Source organism: Temnothorax americanus, unplaced genomic scaffold (assembly GCF_048541705.1).
Source record: "Temnothorax americanus isolate GAGA-0224 unplaced genomic scaffold, ASM4854170v1 Scaffold8, whole genome shotgun sequence".
Taxonomy (NCBI): Eukaryota; Metazoa; Arthropoda; class Insecta; order Hymenoptera; family Formicidae; genus Temnothorax; species Temnothorax americanus.
The window spans coordinates 3,011,147-3,034,295 of record NW_027509802.1 but is presented as its reverse complement, the minus strand read 5'-3'; the positions used below and the strand labels follow the sequence as shown (position 1 = coordinate 3,034,295).

Here is a 23,149-nt window from a genome sequence, read left to right as displayed (position 1 = left end):
GTATCGATTTTACTGTCACGATGACGTGATATGTATAGCTGAGAGAACGAAGACCAAACTTTGCAGAAGTGTAACATAAATTTTTGTCGAGATTTATAGTCACAAACTCGTTGCACTCGAATTTATCGGTAATTAATAAACTGCGGATATACATTCATGCGAACGTTCTGAAAGTTCTCTTTGAGTTCGCAGAGTCACGAAATCTTTCTTTGTCTGTTGTTCAACGAGTAAAGATCGGACACGCATTATTGCTTTTTTATATTTTACGTAACGATTATATTTTAATGTCGGGTTACATAATTTATAATTTAACCGAAGTTAATGTAAAGCTCTCTTCTTTCGTGTAAGCTTACTACAGAGCACATATTTTATTTTCCAAACTGACGTCGCAAAAGACAGTACGAGAGCAGACAAAAATGTGGCCTACAGTTTTTTTTATAATACTTTATCCTCGGACCAGGCTAATTTTATTCTATAAGTGTACAAGTGCATGTTCTTGTTTCGCAGACACGGGTAGTTTCAGCGATACCGCGATTGCGTTGAACGTTGAAGACGCAGCGAGGAGAGGCCGTAAGAGTTCGCCGGGAAGTAAAAGCGGAAGCGGCAGCAGTAGTGGAAGCGCGGTGCAGTATCAGGCGGGTCTGGGCAAGAAGAGCAATAGCACCAGCCAATTATCCGCGACAGGTAACACATTGTCACACTGGCCATTTCTAGTTAAGTTTGCGTTTAGTCTCTACGTGTTATACGTAGTCGTGATTTTTCGTAAAAGACGGATCGTTCGCGCGAAAGTAACGTCTTCCCGGTGCGCGGTATTAGAACGTTTGATCGATGTATGACACCATCTTGCGCGACATTAGACAGTTTTTCTATTTTCCTGACGTTTATATCTTCTCTCTTTAGTGAAAAGGATATCGTTTTCTTCAGAACATCGATATTTCGTAACTTAGGATAGAGTAGTCTAGTCATCGTTAGTGTGTAGATTATAACGGTGTGCTCTCGCTACGTACATGCAAACGAGGATGATGGAAATATGTCGTCGATGTACGGACGCACTTTTTTAAACATTAATGAGTAAGATGAGTTCGATAGCCTTGAACACGCGTGCGATAGAAATTTTCGATTACATCTTATGGTCAAAATGCGAAGAATGAGAATAAGGAGAGACTGAGGAATAAAACGGATAAAAAGCAACATCCTATATGATATATGAAATACTTAGATACTAAGTATTTTATACATATAAGACATAAAACGAAGTAACTATCAAATTGAAAGTGATACAACGAGTACTCTGACTGAACAATTCTTCTAATTATTCCTTATATCTTATTCTTCATATTTCACGAATCTCGGTCATTACGGCCACGTGGATTGCATTACAATTCGATTCGACGGGTAACAAATTGAACGATAACAAGAGCATATCGTAGAGAAAGCAAAAAAACCCAATAAGCGGGGCAGTATGTACATTCTAATTGTATTCTTGTTTTCTCCGCCATCCCTCCTCATCTCTATCTGCCTCTTCTTCGACATGAACACACTCACACTTTACTTCTACCAACCAACCACCTCTCGACGCTGGGGGACCATTCACGTCATCGATCTGCACCCACCTGCACGATTTCTCATCGCGGCGGCCGATCGTCGCTCCGCGTGCTCGTGCGCTCGTGTTCACGGAACACTCCACACGGATCACCATCATCGATTTGCTGGACCGATCTCGCCAAAATAATAATAATAAAAAAAAAAAAAAAAAACTTGTACCGGTACTCTCTTATGGAAAAAAAAATTACGTTTACGCCTGTTAAATCGACTCGATAAACTGACATCACGTTTTCACAACTGTTGCTCTTGCTACCGCAACTTGCAACCACGAACGAACGAACGAACGAAACGAAACGAAACGAACAACAAAACTGTATCACATCACGCAAAATCCATAACATACCACGTGCGTCTGTTGGTGGTACATGCGTGGGCGAGGAAGGACGGAAACGGCGGCTGGGTTTCGGGAAGAAGGGGAAGTCGTCCTTTACAGTTCACAGGAGCGAGGAGGTCCTGCCGCCGGAGGATACGGTCGGTGGTAGGAGCGGCCGGCAGCCGAGCTCCGCGAGCAGCGACGGCGAGGGGAGCGGCGACGGGGACAGGTCCGACTTGCTCTCTCTTAGTAGACCTACTCTCTTTTTCATCTCTCTTTCGCTTTATTTTCCTCATTATTTTTGCATCGACGCGGGAGCGGTCGACAACGGCCGGTCGAAGGAGATCTTTATGTCTTACATGGGTGGAAGGGGGGAGGGGTCGCGTTTACCATTGCCTTCGAAATCCGTACGTTTTCGCAACAGAATGAATTCTGAGCGTTTGAACGATGAGACTGTTATGTCGCCGAACACGACGATACGCATAGTCCATATCGCGCGTAATAAATATTGTTCGCACAACTGGAAAAGCGAGACACTGATAGAGGTTTTTACTCAGGTATTTTCCAATTCCGTTAATCGTAAAATTGGATCAAGCCTTCGACGAAATGTGAGTACACGTTGCAGGTGGACTTGCGATAGGAAGAACAAGAGCTACCGTCCAACCCTACCGATGTTAACAGCGACAATGAAACACACCACACATCACTCTTTAGAGGCCGTGCTTTAGTCGGATTCGTGCGAGTCTCTCGTGATTGTTGTCGGAAAATACTCTCTTGCCTAAAAGTTGAACCGTTTTCAGTACGGCGGGTCCGCAAAGGATTCACGTTTTGCCGTCGAGTATTATTTTTCTTTTTTTTTCTTTTTTAGATTAGATAATTGAAGAGAGAAAGTATTTTGCGAATCTGCACGTTTCTACAAATGGTCACGAGGTGATTCCTTTCGTTCTCGTTATTCTAGATCGTAGATGCTATTTCTACGTAGCATTGATACGTTATTTCTAGAGGAACGTTCGCACGAGTTTCCTGGGCTGTAAATCTAGCCGTATCGATATGCGTGTCAAATTGTCCGCCTCTTTTTTCGGTATTCCTTTAGAGATGCAGAGTCTACGCGTCTCCAGTTAATCCGATCTCCACTTATGTTCTTATTATTCCGATATGACGCGAGCCACGCAGATCAGGAAACTCATATCCTAGTTGCACAAGTATAGTTGTGCTGGCGCCTTTTCGTGACTCTAGAATAGTGTCTCGGCACCGTGTGTCACGTTATAATCGTTCCGTTCCATACAGCTTTTGAATCTAGATCATCGCGTGGTCAATTTGAATTTCTCGATTGTATCGAGGTAAGTTGGCCACCTGTGTGATACGTTATTTTTTTATTATTTCTTAGAAGCCGCTGTTGATACGTGCTTAAGGTGAGAGTGCGCTATTCACACGGCTTTTTACTTTTCGATGTCCTGAATCGTTGCAATGCTTTTACGGAGCATATTTACGTTACGATATATACACATATATATATATATATATATATATATATATATATATATTTCTGTGATATCACTGATTACCAATTCATCGTTGAATGTGCCATAAATTATTACCGGACAATCCTTATGTACCGATTTGATAATTATAAATCTTTATTCTGTTCATTAAATCCGCTGTACAAATTATAAATGTACAAAATATATGTGTGTTATATATATACATAATTATATATATGTATAATTGTATATACATATAATTATCTACTGGAGAATATATCAAATAATCATATAGTGGAAGTAGATATACATGTCAAGTGACTTTTTTTTAAATTACGACTAATTAAATTTTACATACAGCATTATCGTAATAAAAAATTATATATAAATTATTTCTGATTATGATTAACTTTTGTTTCGACAGCCTGCATAAATTAATTAAAAAAGGATTAATAAAACATATCACGCGATAGACAGCTAAAGATTCGTTTATATGTGTTTTTGCGCTCTATCTATTGCTATTCAAACAAACTCTTATTGGATCGTCAGTGATATTTCTTGTCCCTATAAATCGATTTTATTTGCATTTAGTAGTCCCAGAGAGAGTATTCTGTTATGATTCATGCAAACGCTATCGCGTTATTATTTATGACACGACAAACATCAGACCTTAAAGTTTATTACGTAGGGTACTAAGATTAATTATACTCTTTGTGTTGATGTCAAATGCAAATGTTCTCGCAATGTTATCTCGTTACATTTCACTCCAAATATCACACTTCAATAAATTTTCACACTCCCTTTTCCTACCTATGTAGAATTCAATTCAAAGTGTTTCACGAATTACAAGATCTCATTCCAGCTCTGCATTTTTTACCACTGACAATTAAACTATTTCTGGAAAGCGAGCAGGGAGACTTAAGCAAAAACGAGAGAGCAAAGGAAAGAGAGCATGAAAGAAGAAAAAATTTGCGAGAGAGAGAGAGAGAGGGAGAGAGAAAGAGGGAGAAATAATCAACAAATATCTTACATACTGAAATTGTGTTTGTTGTTCTGTGATTCCATCATTGCTCGTGCGGAGACGCGCTAAATTAATGACCGGCAATTCGGCAGCCCCCTTGGATACCTGAGGATGAGGGAGCGATGAGCCGCTGCAGTTACTGGCGCACGTAGATATTAGTGAAAGGCAATAGTTTAGCGGTATTTCTTGTTTGGTTTACAACGCAGAATGCGGCGGGATGTTCATCGGCACCAGTGGAAGCGCCGGCGCCGTGGCACGCAATGCCGGCTTAGCGAGCCGGAAGCGTAACAGCACGCCGAGCAGCATACAACGATCCGAGGAGATAGTGCCGGTCTATCAGCGCTTTGACAGCAAACTGGCAGGATCCGCAGCCAGCGATACGGCCGGAAGTCTCAACTCGATCTCTAGTTCCGAAGGAAGCTCGTAAGTAGTGGACTCCACCTGTGGCGACCAATTCTACAAGCGGAAGCGCGAGATTCCTGATACATACACTCACACTTTCTCTCTCTCTCTCTCTCTCTCTCTCTCTCTCTCTCTCTCTCTCTCTCTCTCTCTCTCTCTCTCTCTCTCTCTCTCTCTCTCTCTCTCTCTCTCTCTCTCTCTCTCTCCTTCTTTTCTCTGTCGCCTCTTCTTGTCTCTTCTTTTCTGTCATTTGATGCTGGTCCTGCCGACTATTTCTCTGCGGTTTCACTTACATTCTGCCCCTCTGTAGGCTGCGTGCACCTTGACTAAACGAGATGAGCTGTAAGTTGTAATTGAGCTATACGAAATGAAAGAGGTGAGTTCGTTAATTAATCTCTTATCGGAAGAGAATTCCGAAGATATTCTAGAGCAAGAGTAACATATTTTGTACTTGGAGTACACACACACACATCTCTACTGTATATTAAATATATTAGAAAGTTAGACTCATTAAAATATATCTCTGAGTTTCTTATGTTTATTAGATTTCGGTTCTATGAGATTGAAGAATAGTCTAACAATAAGTGAAATAATGAAATAAAAATTAAAAATGGAAGGGTGAAATAAAACACACACATACACACAGATGTAATTTAATATAAACTTGTGTTGCGTTGGATTTTTATCTTAAAAAGTTCTTAGACATTGTGTGAGCAGTAATGTTGAGCATTGATATAATTGTAGATCGCTTATCATCGATTTATGCCTAATGACTATTTGCTTTCGAATATTGTTTAAACTAGTTTAAAGAGTCTATTACTTGTGAGATATTCATAACTCGCAGCTCATTGCTTATCGTTTATCAATATACACGCCAGTTTATTGCCACCTCATTCTTTAGCCAATAGGAACTTATTCTTTGTCATTTATAGAGGATATTGTTAATCGCAAAAATTGCTTCAAGTCTTATTTATGCATTGTATAAATATCATCAAAATAATTATTATCGAATCATAAAGTGTTATTATTGTTATCATTGAATTATCTTAGTTATAGACGAAGAATAATCCTGCTGGCTTATTTATCTTACTCCTTATACGCCAAGATCTGTCTACACAGAAAATCGTAAACCTTCCAGATTGATTATTAAATTTTCAAACGTGATTGAAGATATGTAAACAATATATATCCATAATTTGAACTGTGTAATTACGCGATTGCGGCTATACGCTTTTTCTCATGCCTCTTCAACTTTTGTTAATTTGCAATTCAGATTATCTATGATTTTTCTCAATCATAATTCCTTTTTCTATTTATCATATATTAGAGCGTTATATACATATATGAAAGCCACATAAAAATAAAAAAATTAATGTTTGTACATTACTATCATACTATCATGTTTTATTGCAAGACGAATAACTTGGTTTTACACCTGTTTATTTTTTATTTTTTAATTTTAGTGAGTTTTTGACATATAATAATTGGATAATAATTCATATAATCACGATTGCATTTTAGGAAATGTAATATTTTTTTGTATCAATAAAATTTACTGTATAATGTTTCGCAGTTTTATAATGCGAGGAAAAAATGTATTATAAGGTATAGTCTTCGACGAATTGGCTGTGGGATTTATATTCTGCTGTCTTTTTCCGTCTTCTTTTATTTACTATCGACATTCTGTTATCCCTGCTCGAGAAATGAAAGCGCCCATAAGAATAATGTCGTTCATTATCGGTGTTGTTGTCGTCTTGGCTTAAGTGCTTGATTGTGGTGATTGTGGCAAATGATTGTACCGCATTATCTCGGAGCACCGTTGCACATATGTAACATACACACATACCTACACACATGTACACACACGCACTTTTGTATTTATTATATGTCAATGTGATATCTCATTGTCTCGGAGTCATATTCTCTATCTACATGGTAAGAAAAATCACCCTGTGTGAATATGCCGAATGTCACCTAAGAATGTCTTCGCAGGCCCCCATATCTTCCCAATGGTTTTCACCTACTTCTGTACGATTCATTGTCTTTTATATATAGTGGGCTATACTGTTTATTGAGATATCGACGTTCCTTGGAAAGTAATCCCTTCTGTCTTATGGATCTCTTGTCGTTTCCATAAAGTGTGTTTGATATATCGTAGAATAGGTACTGTACAGCGTGTGCACCTCTTAAAGTACGCTTCAGCTCGAGGGAACAGAGTCGACGATTAAAAATAGGCTAAATGTAGGTATGCGTGACTTACAGGATATAAGGGTTCTGTCGATTCGGCACATGTTTACGAATAATGTGTGTGACCTCGATAATTATTACTTTACTCCTTGGCAGCGGTATTTCGTACCTAAATATGGTCGAAACTTCGGACAAAGTGATTGAGTGCAATCGGACGTGAAAACTTTATCCGATACTCAAATATATTAAAATCATTACAGCAATATATCTTGAACAACTGATAATGCTATTAGTTATAATTATGTCACACAAAAGAGATATACGTTTATTTCATAAGATACTACGAAAATATTTCTAACAATAAGTATAATTAGCTATTAAAATAACAATTTTGAATATGATAATATACGTTCGATATGGATATATATTTATATTTATAGCAAAACTTTTTAAAAAGATCCGCTTAGCTTTAGTAACGTGAATCTTTCCAACGGTGCGTAGCATAGCGACGACAAGTAAGTGTAAGTTAATATAAATCTTTTTGATTATGTTTTTTACTCCTAAGATTTTAGTAAAGCATGGTAGATAAATGTGAGCAAAAAAAAAACTGTACTCAGTCGCATATTAAAATTATCGAATATAAAAACAATTTTTATATTGCATTTTTAATTGATTATTGAAACTATTATATATGCTTTGCGTTACATTATTCTCTCGATTATGTACATCGAAGTGGACTGATTACTGTTATATATTTATAATTGTCTAAAATCTCTCTGCGCAATTATATTAAAATGCATGCGTTATTAGAGCAGTCTGGTATGTTTTTAAATTTATTTATAAAATCTCTTTTTTTTATATGTGTATAATATTATATTTACTCACTTATACACTGACACTACACTTTCAGCGTGAGTTCTTCTTATCTCAAACTGAATGAGGTGTATTCTCTATCTTTTACAACTTTCGTCGAAGGCTTGCGAGAATTGTCCCTCGCTCCTGCGGAATATTATTTTTATTTATGGTTTTTATCTTTCGCATTTTCTTCATTGCATCAGAGAGTTTCTTCGAACAGTATAATTTTCGGCTTGCAGTTTTCGGGCTTTATTTTTTCTATTGTGGATTACCGCGCATTTAGAACAGTCAAAATCATTCTTCTGCACATAATCTTGTATAAGTTTAGTGTGCGAGCAAAAGAAGGGAAAAAGGAAAAGTTTATTAAGTACAGTTTCCATTTTTCCATTGGTCGCACGGTAAACGCTATAAGCCAAATTTTCACTCTTCTCACCCGGAGTCTTCTTTTACTTCTTCAAACGTTTTTCTTTTGAATCATACTTCATATTTTCGTAGTATTCCAACCGAGTTGCGTTTCCTTGCTAAATGTGTAATTTTGAAAACTGCAGTTGGTCTCCCAGTCTGCGAATGGCAGGCGAGGGGCAGTTGAGAGACTTCATCGAAGATCTTGGACCGGGCCAAATGGTCGGAAGGCAAGCACTCGGTGCCCGTTGTCTCGGCGAGATTCAGCTGTCGTTCAGGCAAATTCAGAAGGGATACCTTGAAGTAGAGGTCGTACGTGCCAAAGACCTTAAAACGAAACAAGGCAGCAAAGTAATACCAGGTTAGTTAAACTTTGATAAACTTCGTGATCGCCAACAAGTGATGCGGACGCGCTTAGCTTCGATTCTTATTCCAGCTCCTTACGTGAAGCTATATCTGGTGAACGGTAAAAAGTGTATAGAGAAAGCAAAGACCACGATGGCACACAGAAAAACATTAGATCCACTCTATCAGCAAGTATTGGCATTTAAAGAAAACTGGCGGGGTTGTATATTACAGGTATGTGCATCTTCTTCTAGTTTCTTTTGTTTTAATTTTTACAGTTTTATGCGCATATATTTAATTGCAACATCGTTATGTATGATTCCAGGTGACAGTATGGGGTGACTATGGTCGGATAGAGGGGAAAAAAGTGTTCATGGGTATTGCACAGATCGTATTAGATGAGCTGGACCTCAGTCAGGAGTTGATCGGATGGTACAAGCTGTTTGACACTCAAGCCATGGTCAGTGGAGCTCCATCTCTTGCTTTGTCCCGTCGATCTTCGGTCACGTCTCTCGATTCTTTTAAGATCTAAAAGAATGACTGCTCGAAGAACGTACCGAAATATTCCTTTTATATATATTTACTGAAGAGATCTTTGAGTTTCTTGCAGTAGACAAAGTAGAGCAGACACAACTGAGCTCTTATTGCGGTGCACTTAGTCGCTTTTATCATTAACAAAATACCGTAATGCACGAATCTCGATGTGCAAGATAGTATTACATTTACTTTAACTGATTAAACAATTAAAAAATGTGTGGAAATTGTTATAAACGTCTTTAATAACTTAAGTGACACGCATAAAGTCATCGCTTGATGATGTTATATGTAGTATCAAATAAATATGTTAGGGGATAGAGAGTTCGGATTACACCGCTACATCCACCGTATAAAAGTTGAGAGAAGTATATAAACAATTCTTTATCATGTCGTAATATTACATAGTCTTCACTACGGTTGACAGAATTGAAAAGAATCTTAATACACCCGACGCGTATCCCCCGTAGGCTATTAATGTCGAAGCCTAAAGCTATTTAACGAGTGACGTTTGGCTCTGAATACGGTAAAATCAGTTTAACGAGGGGTACATAGTATGAGAATTGCTATTGTACGGATAATTGAAAATTCTGCGAGACCGGAATGAAAACAAGAGATATAAACAAGGCGATGCGAGATTTTGCAAAAGAGTGAAAGAACGTGCGAAAGGATATGTCTTTCTAGAAACACCACTAGTACATCACATATCATGTACGGCATATCAGACGAGCCACTAGTCTGTATGTAGACTAGATGTAGACGTAGCAGCCATGTTCCCGGAGCGCCAGATAGTTTTAGGTACGCACTGAGATCAAGGCATCGTTCGTAGATAGTTAGACAACGATTTAACGTGGGTACATAAAAGGCGACGAATAATAAGGCGCCGGTACGATTGCAATCGATCGCGGGATGCTTGCAATATATCTATTCGTAATATCTTGACGATCAAATACAGCAATATTACTCGTTTAATGCCCTTTCAGGACATTTAACGGTTTGATTGATTTTCTCAAGTACCCATGCGAAATCTTGATACACATTTGTTGTTGCCAATATTTTCTTTTCATTTCCACCGTTCTGTATAGAAATCTCCTGTTCTTCTTTGAAAATGCCTGTCCTCTATGAAAATACTTCCATTTCGGCTTCGAAGTAGCGACATAAGAGTCGATAACAGAAATGACAACGATATTACGTTATCGTATGTGCGGTCGAAACTTCGTTGCCTTGTGCTATGTGCATCGATTTTACCTTTCCGAACTTGTAGAAGGAATATGCCTTTGCCTACGAAATTTAGTTCGACGTGGGGAAAAGTTCGATTTCCAGTAGTCCTTGAATTTGCTATTTGCACTTTGTAAGTTCAATATTTTTCCTTGCCTATATAAGAACGATTTTTATAGATTTCCCGACATTGCTTGATACACAACACGTTATTAATTCCGACCTTTGCACAATATTATTATACATTCTCTTTTTCATGACTCGTTCAAACTTCCTTGTAAATAAGTAAGTCGTGAAAGTTTTTGATACATATACATATGCTTGAATTTTTAAGAATATAAAAAAATATGCGAAAAATAAATGAAGGTAAGTTTGTGCCGTATTCGGAGTCCTATGTATCCTCTTGTATATTTTCTCGAAATGTTTTCAAGATACAATCAATTTGAGATATTGAATGGTGCAGAAATCTCACGACAGAACAATTGTGAATTTGTATACCTATATATGATGACGTACGATGCTTGAATCTGCAACGAGAACCTTTATCATTCAATATTTCATAAAAAGTAAGTGATGTTGTGTATTGATAATTACTAACACATTTGTTTATTTTATTTGCAGTGAAACAAACTAAATCAAGGAAGTTCGGGATAGATGTGAACTCAAATGTGGTGTACTAGATAAATAAGATGTGGAACGATCAATGACACTCGTTTTCAGTGAATCTAAATGTGGTTAAGTGAGTAAGGAATTCATGAACATAGTGAGAAATATGAAGCGACAAACGGTCACGGACTTCATTTAAACGGCACGCGAGAGAGATTAAAAATGTTGAGACATTTTCAAAATGAGAAGACATTTCCAAACTTTGTATATAATTTAGGACAGTTCAAGTACTAAATGTCGATCTCCGAAACGATCGACATTTATCGTTGTCAAATTTTTAGTCGAAAATGTCACCGTCAGAGCATGTATTATTTAATGTAAATATTATAATAACACTATGATATGAGAATTTGCGATATGTGCGCGCTGGTTTGAATGGGTAATGATGTTTACTTTATATTCTCGTTGATTTACGATTTCTACGATGATCGTCGTTATAGTTTTGGCATTTTCCATTAATTTATAGATTTGATTTAATTTAACATTTTCTAAGTAATTAGCATCGTAATAATTAGAATGTACGATGATATAATTAATTATACAGTTTGTTCCCTGAATACTGACGTTTATTGGTTATCGTATTAGCACGTGTTACTTGGCTTTTTAGATATCATTTTATAATCTGTGTCTAAAAAATGAGGTAATTATTTATGACATAGAAAATATGGAGCAGGCATATGTACTATATTTCTCAAGTACGAAGCAGACTGATAAATCGATTCCTACACATCTAGTTTGGATCTTTTCGCTAAATTAATAATCTCGAAGCCAGAATGAAGAAGCTATTACCCGAACAGTCACGAATTAGCTTCGTTTGAAAGCTTTATTTGGAGATTTTATTTACGTATAAGAACCAGATTGAAACAAATTAAAAAAGAAAAACAAAAAAACAAACCGCCCATATAACTAATTTGCGTAAACGGGACACGTCGCGGCAAAAATTCTCTTTCGTACTGATTTTTGTACAAAAACAGTGAAACGCCACTAAATATTTAAGAGGCTTAGTAAATCTCTGTAAGAAGCGCGTAAAAAAATGCTTGCTGTTAATTTTATATCTTAATTACCGTGCTATGTGTTCGATCTTTCTTCATGCGAACACTCGCGAAGATATATTCAGCGAGCATGCACATGCACGTCTGCTGTGAATTAGTAAATAATTACATTTGTGCCCTCTGAGAGAGAAAGAGAGAGAGAGAGAGAGAGAGAGAGAGTGGGAGAGTGAGGGAGAGAGAAAAAGAGAGAAAGATCGAGAGAAAGAAAGAGAGATTGAGATTGAGAGAGAGAAAGAACATTATTTTTTGTGAAGTTTTCAAGATTTGGCGTGTAACTAAGCGTGTAAAAGACAAACGTTTCAATTTAATTATAGTATGAGATTTGGAAGTACGAGGGAAAAAGTCTGTGAAAGATTACGATTTTATTATTACGATTTGCATTAATATTTATGTCACAATTTAGGTGCACTATTGCGAAGTGACACGTTAAGCGAATACTAAAATTGGAAAAAATCACTGCGCAAATTTTCTTTGTGAGTCTTGAATCTCTCACGAAGTAAGCTTTTTATGTGACATACTTTGGATCACGAATTATCGTATAGTTGGAAGGTACTCCTTGGATATTACCGAAAAAAAATTGACAAACGGCATGCAAGCTTCAACATATGGGTATATTACATATATTTTTATAAATTTCCGATTCACTATAAAAATTTGATAGAGATATAGGTTCGAATGTAGAGAAATTTCTATAATTCGCGTCACGTTACTTGAATCATAAAAATCGTAAGATTCAGCGATATTAAGGTCGCTCTCTCATCACAATTCTTACTATGATTGACCAAATATAATGTTTTGCTTTGCAACTTGAAACGATTGTCTCATTCGCACTCACACGTTTCCGCTCTTCGCTATATCAATATTTCTATGCGATTTGCAAACGCGATCTTTTGAGGTAAGATTGAGAATAATGTAAGCGCGGAGTTTGATACGCGTGTTGAGATTATATCGAAACGCCATCGAAATACATGCAGTCCGTCGTTAAGTGAGTTATGACGTAAGACTTACAATTAGCTTAGAGTTTGACGAACGAGATAACAAGTATCGTTAATTTACAGATGAGCTATGTAGATGACACCGATAATCCGATTGTTCACGATAAATCCTAAGTAACGTAATCTTTCTCGTAATCGGGAGACCGATCGAGCTTTAGGGGAACGAGGGAATCGTATAAAAGAAGTGGTATCTTATCATATCTGTAACATGCTTAAATTAGAGGCGTACAGCAAAAAGAAAGAAGCTTTTTTACTCGTGAGAAAACAGACAGAAAAATAGAGTTCTATCCGAAGACAAAGAGATGTATGTATATGTAAAGTACTGTTGTGAAAAAAAAAAGATATTACTATAAGCTGATTTCCAAGTACATATTTTGCAAGTGCACGACAACTTATCGAGATCGTGAGACGACGTAATACACGAGGATAATTCTATAATAATTAACTGATAAAATATACAAGACTACTAGATAACTCTTCAGTTTGTAACGTGTCGTTTACAGACAGCTGTATAAGATTCTTCGCGAAATTGACTCGACACTCGTCTCTTCGCGAGCTGTTTCTTGCGTTTTCGACAAGTAAAACGATTGACACAAATCCGTTTAAGTTACACTTAGAGCTGAGAGAAAATCGTAGAATTTGTATCACGAAAATTTACGAAGACTGCGCTCGCGTGAGCAATCGAGCGATTTGAGAAATTGAGAAATTCGCAATTGTTACATGACTATGCGTACCGCGAGTAGTAGACGAAGAGTAGTGACGAAGTGGCAGACGAAATTGTTCTTCGTGTAGAGAAGAATTGCGTGTGCGTAAAATTTTACGTGTGTAACGAAAGTAACGTAAATTCGCTCATCGCGAATGATATCTACCGTAATAATACTAATTCGTATGATACCGATTAGAATCGTCGATTTGTCATGAGAAACAGCGCGAAGAGTGCACCCGTCGATTTCTATTCTTGCCATGCCCATTTGTACATAGGCATGCTCAATTCTAGGATCGGACACGCGCATCACATGAATCACACACGTATATACGTATTATTAAACTACGAAACTACGGAACACAAATTATTATCCGACTTTGTACCTATATATTATTAATTAACTCAATGAAAGAGATCTCGGGGTGAAACCCCGAGAACTATTATCGATTCGAATAGTAGAAACTAATGCGAAAATGGGGGCGTATAATTCAGAGAAAAAAAAAAGAAGAATCTAACAAATGATAACAAAGAAGGAAACATTACGCGGATGAAAATGCTTGAGAGCCAAGGGGTACCACTTTTGTCAAATTTAGAGAGCTAATTTAGGTTTACAACTATGGTAGGATGTGCGTGCGCGTGGGTGTGCGTACATGTGTGTGTACGTGCATCAAGTGCATGAGATGAAAAACTGGGAAAATAAAATAAAAGAGAGAGAGAGAGAGAGAGAGAAAGAAAATGTGCGTGCATGTGTGTGTACGAATGAGAAGAAAGAGAAAGGGAGAAATCATACAAGATATATCGAGCTGTAGAACGAATGATCGACTATTCTCATAGGAAAAAGTCCGAAGTCCGACGTAGCTTAGGCGATCTTGTGCTTATATCGTAAGCTCACGAACGACTCGTATATATATATCTGAACGCACCGGGAACCGGAAGTGATTAGACCGCATATCATCGTTTCGTCGATCATTTTTACGATCGATTTCGACAACATTGCGACAAACGCGCCGGCGCGCGCATTAATTGTCGGATCTCTCGATTAGACCCTTCTGTGTTTTTTTTCTAAACGCACGACTTTCAGTCAAAGTAGTGAATCTTTTCGAGCGTCTTGGTCAATATTTTTCTAGAGCGAGTCACGAGTCGGTCGTAAGAACGCGAGCAGTTTACGATCTTAATATTAAACGAAAAGCGGAAGAGAGAAAAGAGGAATATCGCTGTCCGAAGTCGCCCATCGCTTGAAACGTGTCCGCGACGTGCGATTCATATATTTCTAATTTATCAATAGTAAACACGTCCGAATTTATTTAATAAGAATAAGAGAGCGGACGAAAGAAAGAAAGTAAGAGGGAATAAGTATAACATGTATGAGAGAGAAAATGACAGAGAGAATAAAAGAGAGAGAGAGCGAGAGAGGGGGGAATGTGTGCGTATGTGTGTGAGTGTGAGAGAGAAAGAGAGAGGAGGAGGGAAGAGGAAGAGAATACGTTGAAGGGAACGGGGAAAAAAGCGGGCGTTAGAGAAAGTGTATAATTTTTCGTTAAACAAAAACAGAAAAGAAAAACACGTAAATTACGAAAGAACGAAAGAATTTAAGCGGTACGTTTAGACGACGTTTCGCGAAACCTCGGCCGAGAACTCTGCGAACTCCGAATTTTGTCCCTCTCCCCCTTCTCACGCTTTCATCAAATCAAGAAAATACGAGATATTACCGTACGTCGTACGACGCAAACGTTTCATTTTCGTTTCTATATTAATAACGTTGTACCTCCCTCTCGGGAATATGTAAAGAGCTGGATCACCCGATTCACGGAGTTTGCGGCAGGAGATCGCGAGACGATTAAGTATAAAGCGTTAGTGACTGTATCCAGCGTATCATATATCTGATAAAAGATATACCCCCGATGCCAGAGATGGCGTGTGACAATAAAGTGATTCAATGATCCTGCCGCGTTTCAATTGTCCCTCACACCCTTGCGTTTTTTTCTTTTTGGCGAGACAAGAAAACGGTAAATTTGCATTCGAAGAATCGTCCAAGAATTTTCTTTTCTCAAGGAACGACAGAGAGAGAGAGAGAGAGAGAGAGAGAGAGAGAGAGAATGAAAGAAAGAACGAGAACGAAAGAGAGATTACATAAATCGACGGTATCGATCACGTTTGTATAATAATTGATGTGAAATACAAGGGATAGACGCACGGCGTATGTTTGTGCTTCTTATCGCGTTTATTTGTATATAGACCCTGAATATTTCGTGGTAACGATGAAATAGCTCATTGTTTATAATGTTTATATTTTAGCGCGCCGTTCTACGAAAAAGTCTCACCATGCTATCGTTCGCGCCAACGCGCAACGACGCCAATAATATTTGAAAATGGAGCTGGAGCCGCGGCTGTTTGAAATTTACCCCCGTTCCATCCCCACCGTTCGAGTTGCCGCGGCGCGCGCGGCGACCTGTGACGTCATTGTATGGCGCGCCGAGACTCGAGGAGCAGGCAGTGCCAGGCACTAGGCACTAGGCAGGAGGTCGCGCAGGTGAGCGAGCCGTTCCGTGCGTCGTCGCAGGTATTTCTCGGGGCGCGATGCGCGATTGCGAAAAACAAGAGAGACATTGAACGCAATCACCCCCTTATCACGATCGTGATAATCGTTCGTCGATCCGCGTTAACCAATGCGCGTATATAACGATGGATTTTGCGTACCGCGACGGCCGCTTATTGAATACTCCGATATTTTGCACGGTTTATTCGTCGAAACGGAAGAAACGGGAAGCATCAGCACTGCTTCGTCGCGATATCATGATAAGTAAATTTATATTTAACGACGCTTGGACGCGAATGAAATATACGTCGCGCGTCTCGCTCTCTGGATTTCTCAACGCAACGGCGTAAATAAATTTAAACTTGCTCGCGATTTTCGGAACGGGAGTGCGAGGTGATACGAATCGAGTAATTCAAGAAAACAGTAACGTATCGTTTATCAATCATATATGCTTGATACGTATTACGCAACACTATAGATTTCGATTGTGATATATTTGAACGATTTAGTTAGCCATTGATCTCTCCTCCATCTCGATTCGATTTTATTAACCGCGTCGGCACGAAGTTGGCAACGATACTTATTTATTTGAATTGTTTGCTCATTAACGCCACGGAGCTGACGGAGCACGGAACGGTCGAGCGGAGCTCCGCGAGTCTCGGGCGGGATCGCGACGTGTCCAATTGGTAAGTCTCGTTGTAAATTTCGCGTTTTGATGTTCGCCAGCCGCGTAGCGTAAAGTCGAAGTTTGCTAAAATTTCCGTGCTAAACTCGTAAGTAATAATTTGCGAGACGTGCGTCGCGCGAGAGGATCGCAACTTGGCGCCGCGCGTTCGCCCTTTCGTTCGCGTGTTTCATTCTATCGGCGTATCGCCATGACGAAGAAACTTGTATGCCGTAATTCTCGTGTTCGTAACGATTTTGTGTGCGCGTATTTTCGCGAGTGAGGCGTTGCGCGAGTGTCGCCGTGAAAGAACACTGAACGGTCAACGGGACGAGCGATCGGAGCGATGGAAGGAGGAGCGGCAGAGGAGAAGGAGGAACGAAGTGAGTATAATTTACCATTTATTGTCATCGATATATATATACTGCATACAACGCGATACTTATGCGGCTCGAATGCTATCGAGTTATTTTGCCGAAACTGTCAATTCGCTTGTTTCCCGCGTTTCCCGCGAAGAGAGAGAGAGAGCCGAGAGCCCTTTCTCGATCGAGAATGGTCGAGAAAGGAATTATTTCACTTACCGACTGTGCCAACGGTAGTTCGTTACCCACCGGTAGTTTCAGTATCGCCGTCGGTAAGGTGTGCTGCGCGTTTGGTTGGCAGTGTTGGCACACTTGGCGACTTCGCGTGCCTTCAGTTTCGTCGACGCAACGACAGGGAGAGTTACCGGTCGTTTATTCATGCGTTTGTTTGTATTTACGTTTGAATCGCGTTTAATAGTGCTTCAATCGCGCAAATATCTTCGAAAATTGTTATAGCCAGTTCGATAGCCACTGTTTTCGATGTAGAACGCGTGCTGAACAACAACGCGCATTTACTTCGGTGAGCGATACTCCACTCCTCCTACTCGGTTAAAGAATAACAATGGCGTAGTGTTTATTTTCGTGCGAATTAGAGAATGATGTTTTAATTAATCGCATAAAGAGGAAAGATCGATGTAAAACCGCGAATTACTGAAACGTATACGTATATCGCGATATTATTTGTGATGGACGATGCAATTGAAGTTACAAAATTTACATGTGTACGTTGTCGTAGAAAATATACGTCAGGTATAACCTAAAAACTTCCCTGGTTTTTTGTATTAAAAATAATACACACATAAGAAAAGTACTTAATGAATTAGCATACATTATCTGATCGAAGCTATATGTGCGTTATAATGCAAATAATAACTTGTGCATTACCAATTATTCTAACAAAACAATTCATAGAAGTGTTCTCTAATTCGAAAACCATATGATTATTTTTAGATTCTCTGATAATACGATAAGAAAAAAGGTAATCCCGTACAAGGCATTAATAGCCGTCCTATTGATAAACGAAGCAAAATCGCAAGCAGACACATAATTTTTAACCTATCAAAATTCCTAATTTATTTATTTAAAATTGTGCCTATATATATATATATATATATATATATATATATATATATAATTATATGTAAACTTTTTCGTATATCACTGGATTCACTTCGGGCTAATTTCTCCTCGACTGGTTATAACGGAAACGAAAAAGAATACGTTAATAAAAATTTGAACGTCGTCGAGACGGAATATATTTTTGTAGACGACATGTATAAAGAAACGATGAGTGTCTCGTCTCGACGTGTGTGTCGTTGAATATCAAACATAATTCGAAGAGATATTCGCGAACGTGCGAACAAGCGCGGCGAAAGACCGTGATGAACGTGACTGATCGAGGGATGCGGTTTTCGGCGCATCGGAAAACTTTATTGTCGTAATCCCGCGGCGTCGATAAACCCATTAACCGCGCGTCGCGCGTAATGTATGCGACGGAACGTAATAAAAATCGACTTACGCGCCGGCCGCCCCGCGCACGCGTTTCCATCGGCCCGGCACCCTTTTCGGTGTCGCTAAAAGTTTAATCAAAGTCAGATTAGCCGAGCCCACCCCTCCTCTCGTCTCCTTTCCTCTCCTCTCTTTCCTTTCCTCTCTCCTCCCCACCCCTATTTCCACGACACCGGGGGTGCAAGACTCGGGGATCGACGGACCCGGTTTTATTAAACGGGACTTGATTAGGGGTTGCCAAGATCCTTTCAGAGTTTGTTTTCAACTGGTTTTCACGACGGCGCTTTCATTACGCGCGTTTCGCATAATTGACGCGATCGTTCGCCCGTGGAGGCGCGAAGGGGAAAAACTCTGGCCACTCGCCCTCTTGGATCTCTCATTTTGATTTGCGGCGATCGCTCCTGCCTTCGCGGATCCTGGCGATTTGCGATGCCAAATTTTGTTCTTCTCCGCGGAAAAGAAATACCGCTAAAACTGTTGCATGAATCTATTTGAATTCACATTGTAGGGATAATTAGTGAAATACTAACGTGTTTTTATACTGCTCTGTTAGCTGTTTCAAATGAAGAACTTTTTATTAATATCTAAAAATGTAGTGAAATTATATATATATAAATCCAATAGACATTAGGAGCGAGAAGTCCAAATAGTTAATTGCGAATATTTTATGCATTTTGATACCGTTGTTATTAATCTTTTTGAATATGCGAACCTATTTTGGAGCACTTTAATTTGTTTAATGTTAGCCGTCACGTAATGTCAAATTTTGATATTGGTGACAAAGAGCATCATAATGTTCCGCGATGAAAAATATTCGAGTATTCCGAAATAGGTTCGCTTACCCCATACACTGTTAACACTCAATAAAACGGTCCAAAATGCGCAAGACAAACTCGCGAGTTTCGTTAAATCGAGAAAAATTTATAATTCATAATGAATAATAATCGGTCTGGCGCGTGGTAACGAGCGCTTTCTGATGATATGCAATTCGGGACACGTATAACTTCGGATCGGAAGCGCGATAACGACCTCTGGTAAAGACACAATGATTAAGGGACAGCTTGCCAGAGACACATTTAGGCATTCGTGCGGGGTGGCTGGGAAAGTGATTCGATCTCCGCGTAATCCTTGTAATCTCGAGGGTATATCTCCGTGCTCCCGCGACCCGCCCTAGGGAAAAGTACGGAACTTGATCCCAATCCAGAAGTATTTACGCGCAATCATTGCTTACGATCATCGTGACAGCGCCAATGCGGCTTTTGACACGCTCCGGCTTTTGGAATCTATTATGCTATGATTATGCGGCTGTTTTTAACGAGCCTCGAAATAAGCCTGTTATTTGCGAATAAGCCTCTCTTAATCGCAACAATAAAAATGGTGAGAAAAACACGAAATTCCTCCGAACGTGAAATTAACGGTATATAATTCGTTTAACGCTCACAAAATATTATTCACTTTAAAAATGTGTAGATATATATAGGTGTGTGTGTATCGCGTATTATTTTTATTGTTTAAAGATCAAAGAGTAAGAACTTATGTAGAACTAATATTTCGAAAGAACTTTACGATACGATCAATCTCTTACCGGAGACTAATCGCTTCGTGCACCTTACGCATATTTTATACCAGACATGACTATTTATTGTATGTAACGCGCTATTTTTCATACTGTTATTTACTGACATTTATTGCTCTTTTTTGCTGGATGTATTTTTCGTGCACTTTGTGTAAATTATTGTTTGAAGTCATTGAATGCGACTACTTCCATTAACGCGCTTGTCTCTGATTAGAAGGCAAATGTGAATGGAGAATAACCAACTTATGTTCTTTCAATCTAGCTCGCTATGAAACATCGAATGAACATGGGTTGGCCATCTTTCCCGTATAGACCATCTTACCCGAGTTTACCCTAATGATTATTTAATACATGTAATATATAATCGATTTTCCTTGTTGTATGTGTGCGTTCCTTTATTATAATTATAGTTATTATAGTCATTATTCTATATATAAATTTTCTACATTTTTTATACAAAATCATTTTAATATATATGGCTGAAGTGACAGTTATTTTATTTATCTTAAACTCTGATATATATACAGGTAAATTTTTAAATAAATTATTTCTTTTTACATATTTATTGTATTATGTATTACATATAGTAGTTTCTTTAGTAATTATCTTCGTGATAACGCGTAACGACTGCAGACATGAATTCTAACTTAGTATCTATATGGAATGAGAATAATTTTCAAGCATTTCCGCGTTCGTAAGTAAACCAAAATACAAAGAGCATTTGCACGAAGTGCAAATGTACTTCGCGAAAGAGATGAATGCCAGTAGGGGTTGGTATATAACCGCGCAATAACAAGCTTTCGGGAGCGGAGGTTGACGCAGTGCCGGCAGTGTTTACGTTGAGGGGTTGTACAGGCGACTCCCTCCGCCCCCCGGTCCGGCTTAACGCTAATGAATCTGATTTGCATCTGATCCCGAACGGCCTTCGATTCATCCCCGAAGTCTCCGGATGAATTATTTAAAGACGTTAGTTCTCCTCGAACGTCGATAATTGATTATACAATATATGTTTTCGATGCATTCAATACATATTATCTTATCATTGTTGATCGAATGCAATAATATACTTCGAAGCGAGCTTCGAAGTTCCTGCGTTATATACTATATACATATATATGTGTGTGGAGGGGTTAAAGCCATAGTGGTGTAAGTCAATTTTTTTGCCCATTTTTTTTAATTCTTTTTTCAACATATCTGCATGTGTAGACTGCATATCTATGAACTTAACTCGATAGGTAAAAAAAAGTGACTTACACCACTATGGCTTTAACCCCTCCATATATATATTAAATATATTATTAATTATTTTTTATTATTTTTACTATGTAATTGATTTTGTTAATGAATTTGGAGATAATTTTCCTGCTGGAACAAATAAATAAATAAATAAATAAATAAATTTTAAATACTAAATTTGTTATAATATAAAGAGTCAGAATACCAGATTTGAGACTTCAAGCAGGTTTTTTTCTCAACAGAATTGGCAAAATGTTTAACGATGACAGTTAAGAAATTGCGATAAATAATAGCCGGCCGTCAAATCTCTCGAAAAAATGTGCTAGCCATAAAATTACCTTATGGTTTCAGTCGATTATTTTTGCGGCAAAAACAGCAGCATCCGATATTACATCGACGTGTACGATGCGTTCGCTCGTGCACTGTTCAATTTAAAATATTGCGAGCATCAAGGAGAACGAATGATCTTATTTAAGAAAGTAGGTCGAGTGGCTTCATCGGTCAATTGTGCCCCTTCGTCGGATTTCACTTTGCAATCGTCAGAGATGTATTACGTGACGGACGGAGTCGTGGTTATTTGACGTTTCACGAATAGCGTCGCTTTGTACAGATTTGTCGTGAGACTGTTGAAAAATGAACGTTCGATCGGCCATCAGTTCCGTTCAACCAAGGGTCTTCGATGCAGGTCGATTGTTATATCCGCGTGATAGTTCGTTATTATCAAAATTCCCTACGGTGTTACGGCAAAGCGATTAACCGGCGTTAAGTACGAATTTATGTAAAATTCCGATTTTTTGATGGAATTTTTAAACTTATTGTTAGAGATTGTGACAATAGATTCAACTTGATTCTCATGTCAAGTTTGTTGGTCAGGTAGGTCCGTGTTGGGCAAAGTACCTTTTATAGGCATATCCGTGTCGGTCTACCTTCACAATCGTATCATTTGCCGGGATGCGAAACGAAAACTTCATCTTTCAGTTGGAAAAACACCGCGATGCATTCTTCGAGGAACAAGGATGGTCGAGCGAGCAAGGAGGAACGAGATCGTCTTCGCACGCGTTTTACTATGCCCGCGCTCGTGCGCGTCTCGCCGCAGCGGGCGAATAATAATTGCGCAAAGGTAACTACACGGGCGCACCTAGATACTTATAGCGTCGTTATTTATCGCCCCGTTTTCTCGCTTTATTTTTCCCTCTCGCTCCAGGAGAAGATCGCGCGCGAACATAGGTCAAGGGAACTTACGACCGTCCGACGATTCTCTGCCGAATGAACGATTTTAGGAGAAATAAAAGTGAAACGCACCGGTTTACTCACGGTTGAGTTACACGCGATATACAGAACGCAAATTTATATGTTTTCTCACACGCCGGTTTCTCGCTTGTGTGAGCTAAATCTTCGGTATACCGCTTTGCTTGTACGTCTTAGAATTATAGGACGGTTCCTCCATAAGTCGCCAGAAACAAAAATATGTGACAGCACGTACC

The 23,149-nt window shown here is 38.7% G+C and overlaps 1 protein-coding gene and 1 long non-coding RNA gene across 18 annotated transcripts in view; both read left to right on the top strand.

Annotated features, from left to right (window-relative positions):
• The window catches only part of Rim (Rab3 interacting molecule), a 64,870-nt gene extending 49,147 nt beyond the window's left edge, over positions 1 to 15,723 (top strand). For 12 of the 16 annotated variants that reach the window (XR_013259779.1, XR_013259783.1, XR_013259782.1 and 9 more), the window contains 6 exons: positions 508 to 684; positions 4,627 to 4,843; positions 8,413 to 8,627; positions 8,703 to 8,845; positions 8,937 to 9,943; positions 10,985 to 15,723. Coding sequence is in view for 2 of the 16 variants with exons in the window: in XM_077423865.1 (XP_077279991.1) it covers positions 508 to 684; positions 4,627 to 4,843; positions 8,413 to 8,627; positions 8,703 to 8,845; positions 8,937 to 9,071; positions 10,985 to 10,987 (890 nt within the window). In the remaining 14 variants the exon portion in view is untranslated. Of the gene's footprint in view, positions 1 to 507; positions 685 to 1,987; positions 2,148 to 4,626; positions 4,844 to 8,412; positions 8,628 to 8,702; positions 8,846 to 8,936; positions 9,944 to 10,984 lie in introns of those variants that run through there. The other 4 variants (XR_013259778.1, XR_013259776.1, XM_077423865.1 and 1 more) reach the window with 4 other exon arrangements.
• Positions 15,724 to 16,302: 579 nt separating this feature from the next.
• LOC143907182 (uncharacterized) overlaps positions 16,303 to 23,149 on the top strand; it is a 148,380-nt gene continuing 141,533 nt past the window's right edge. Inside the window, exon 1 of one of the 2 annotated variants that reach the window (XR_013259759.1) lies at positions 16,303 to 17,365. This is a non-coding gene — a long non-coding RNA (uncharacterized LOC143907182). Of the gene's footprint in view, positions 17,366 to 17,723; positions 17,865 to 23,149 lie in introns of those variants that run through there. The other variant, XR_013259760.1, reaches the window with a different exon arrangement.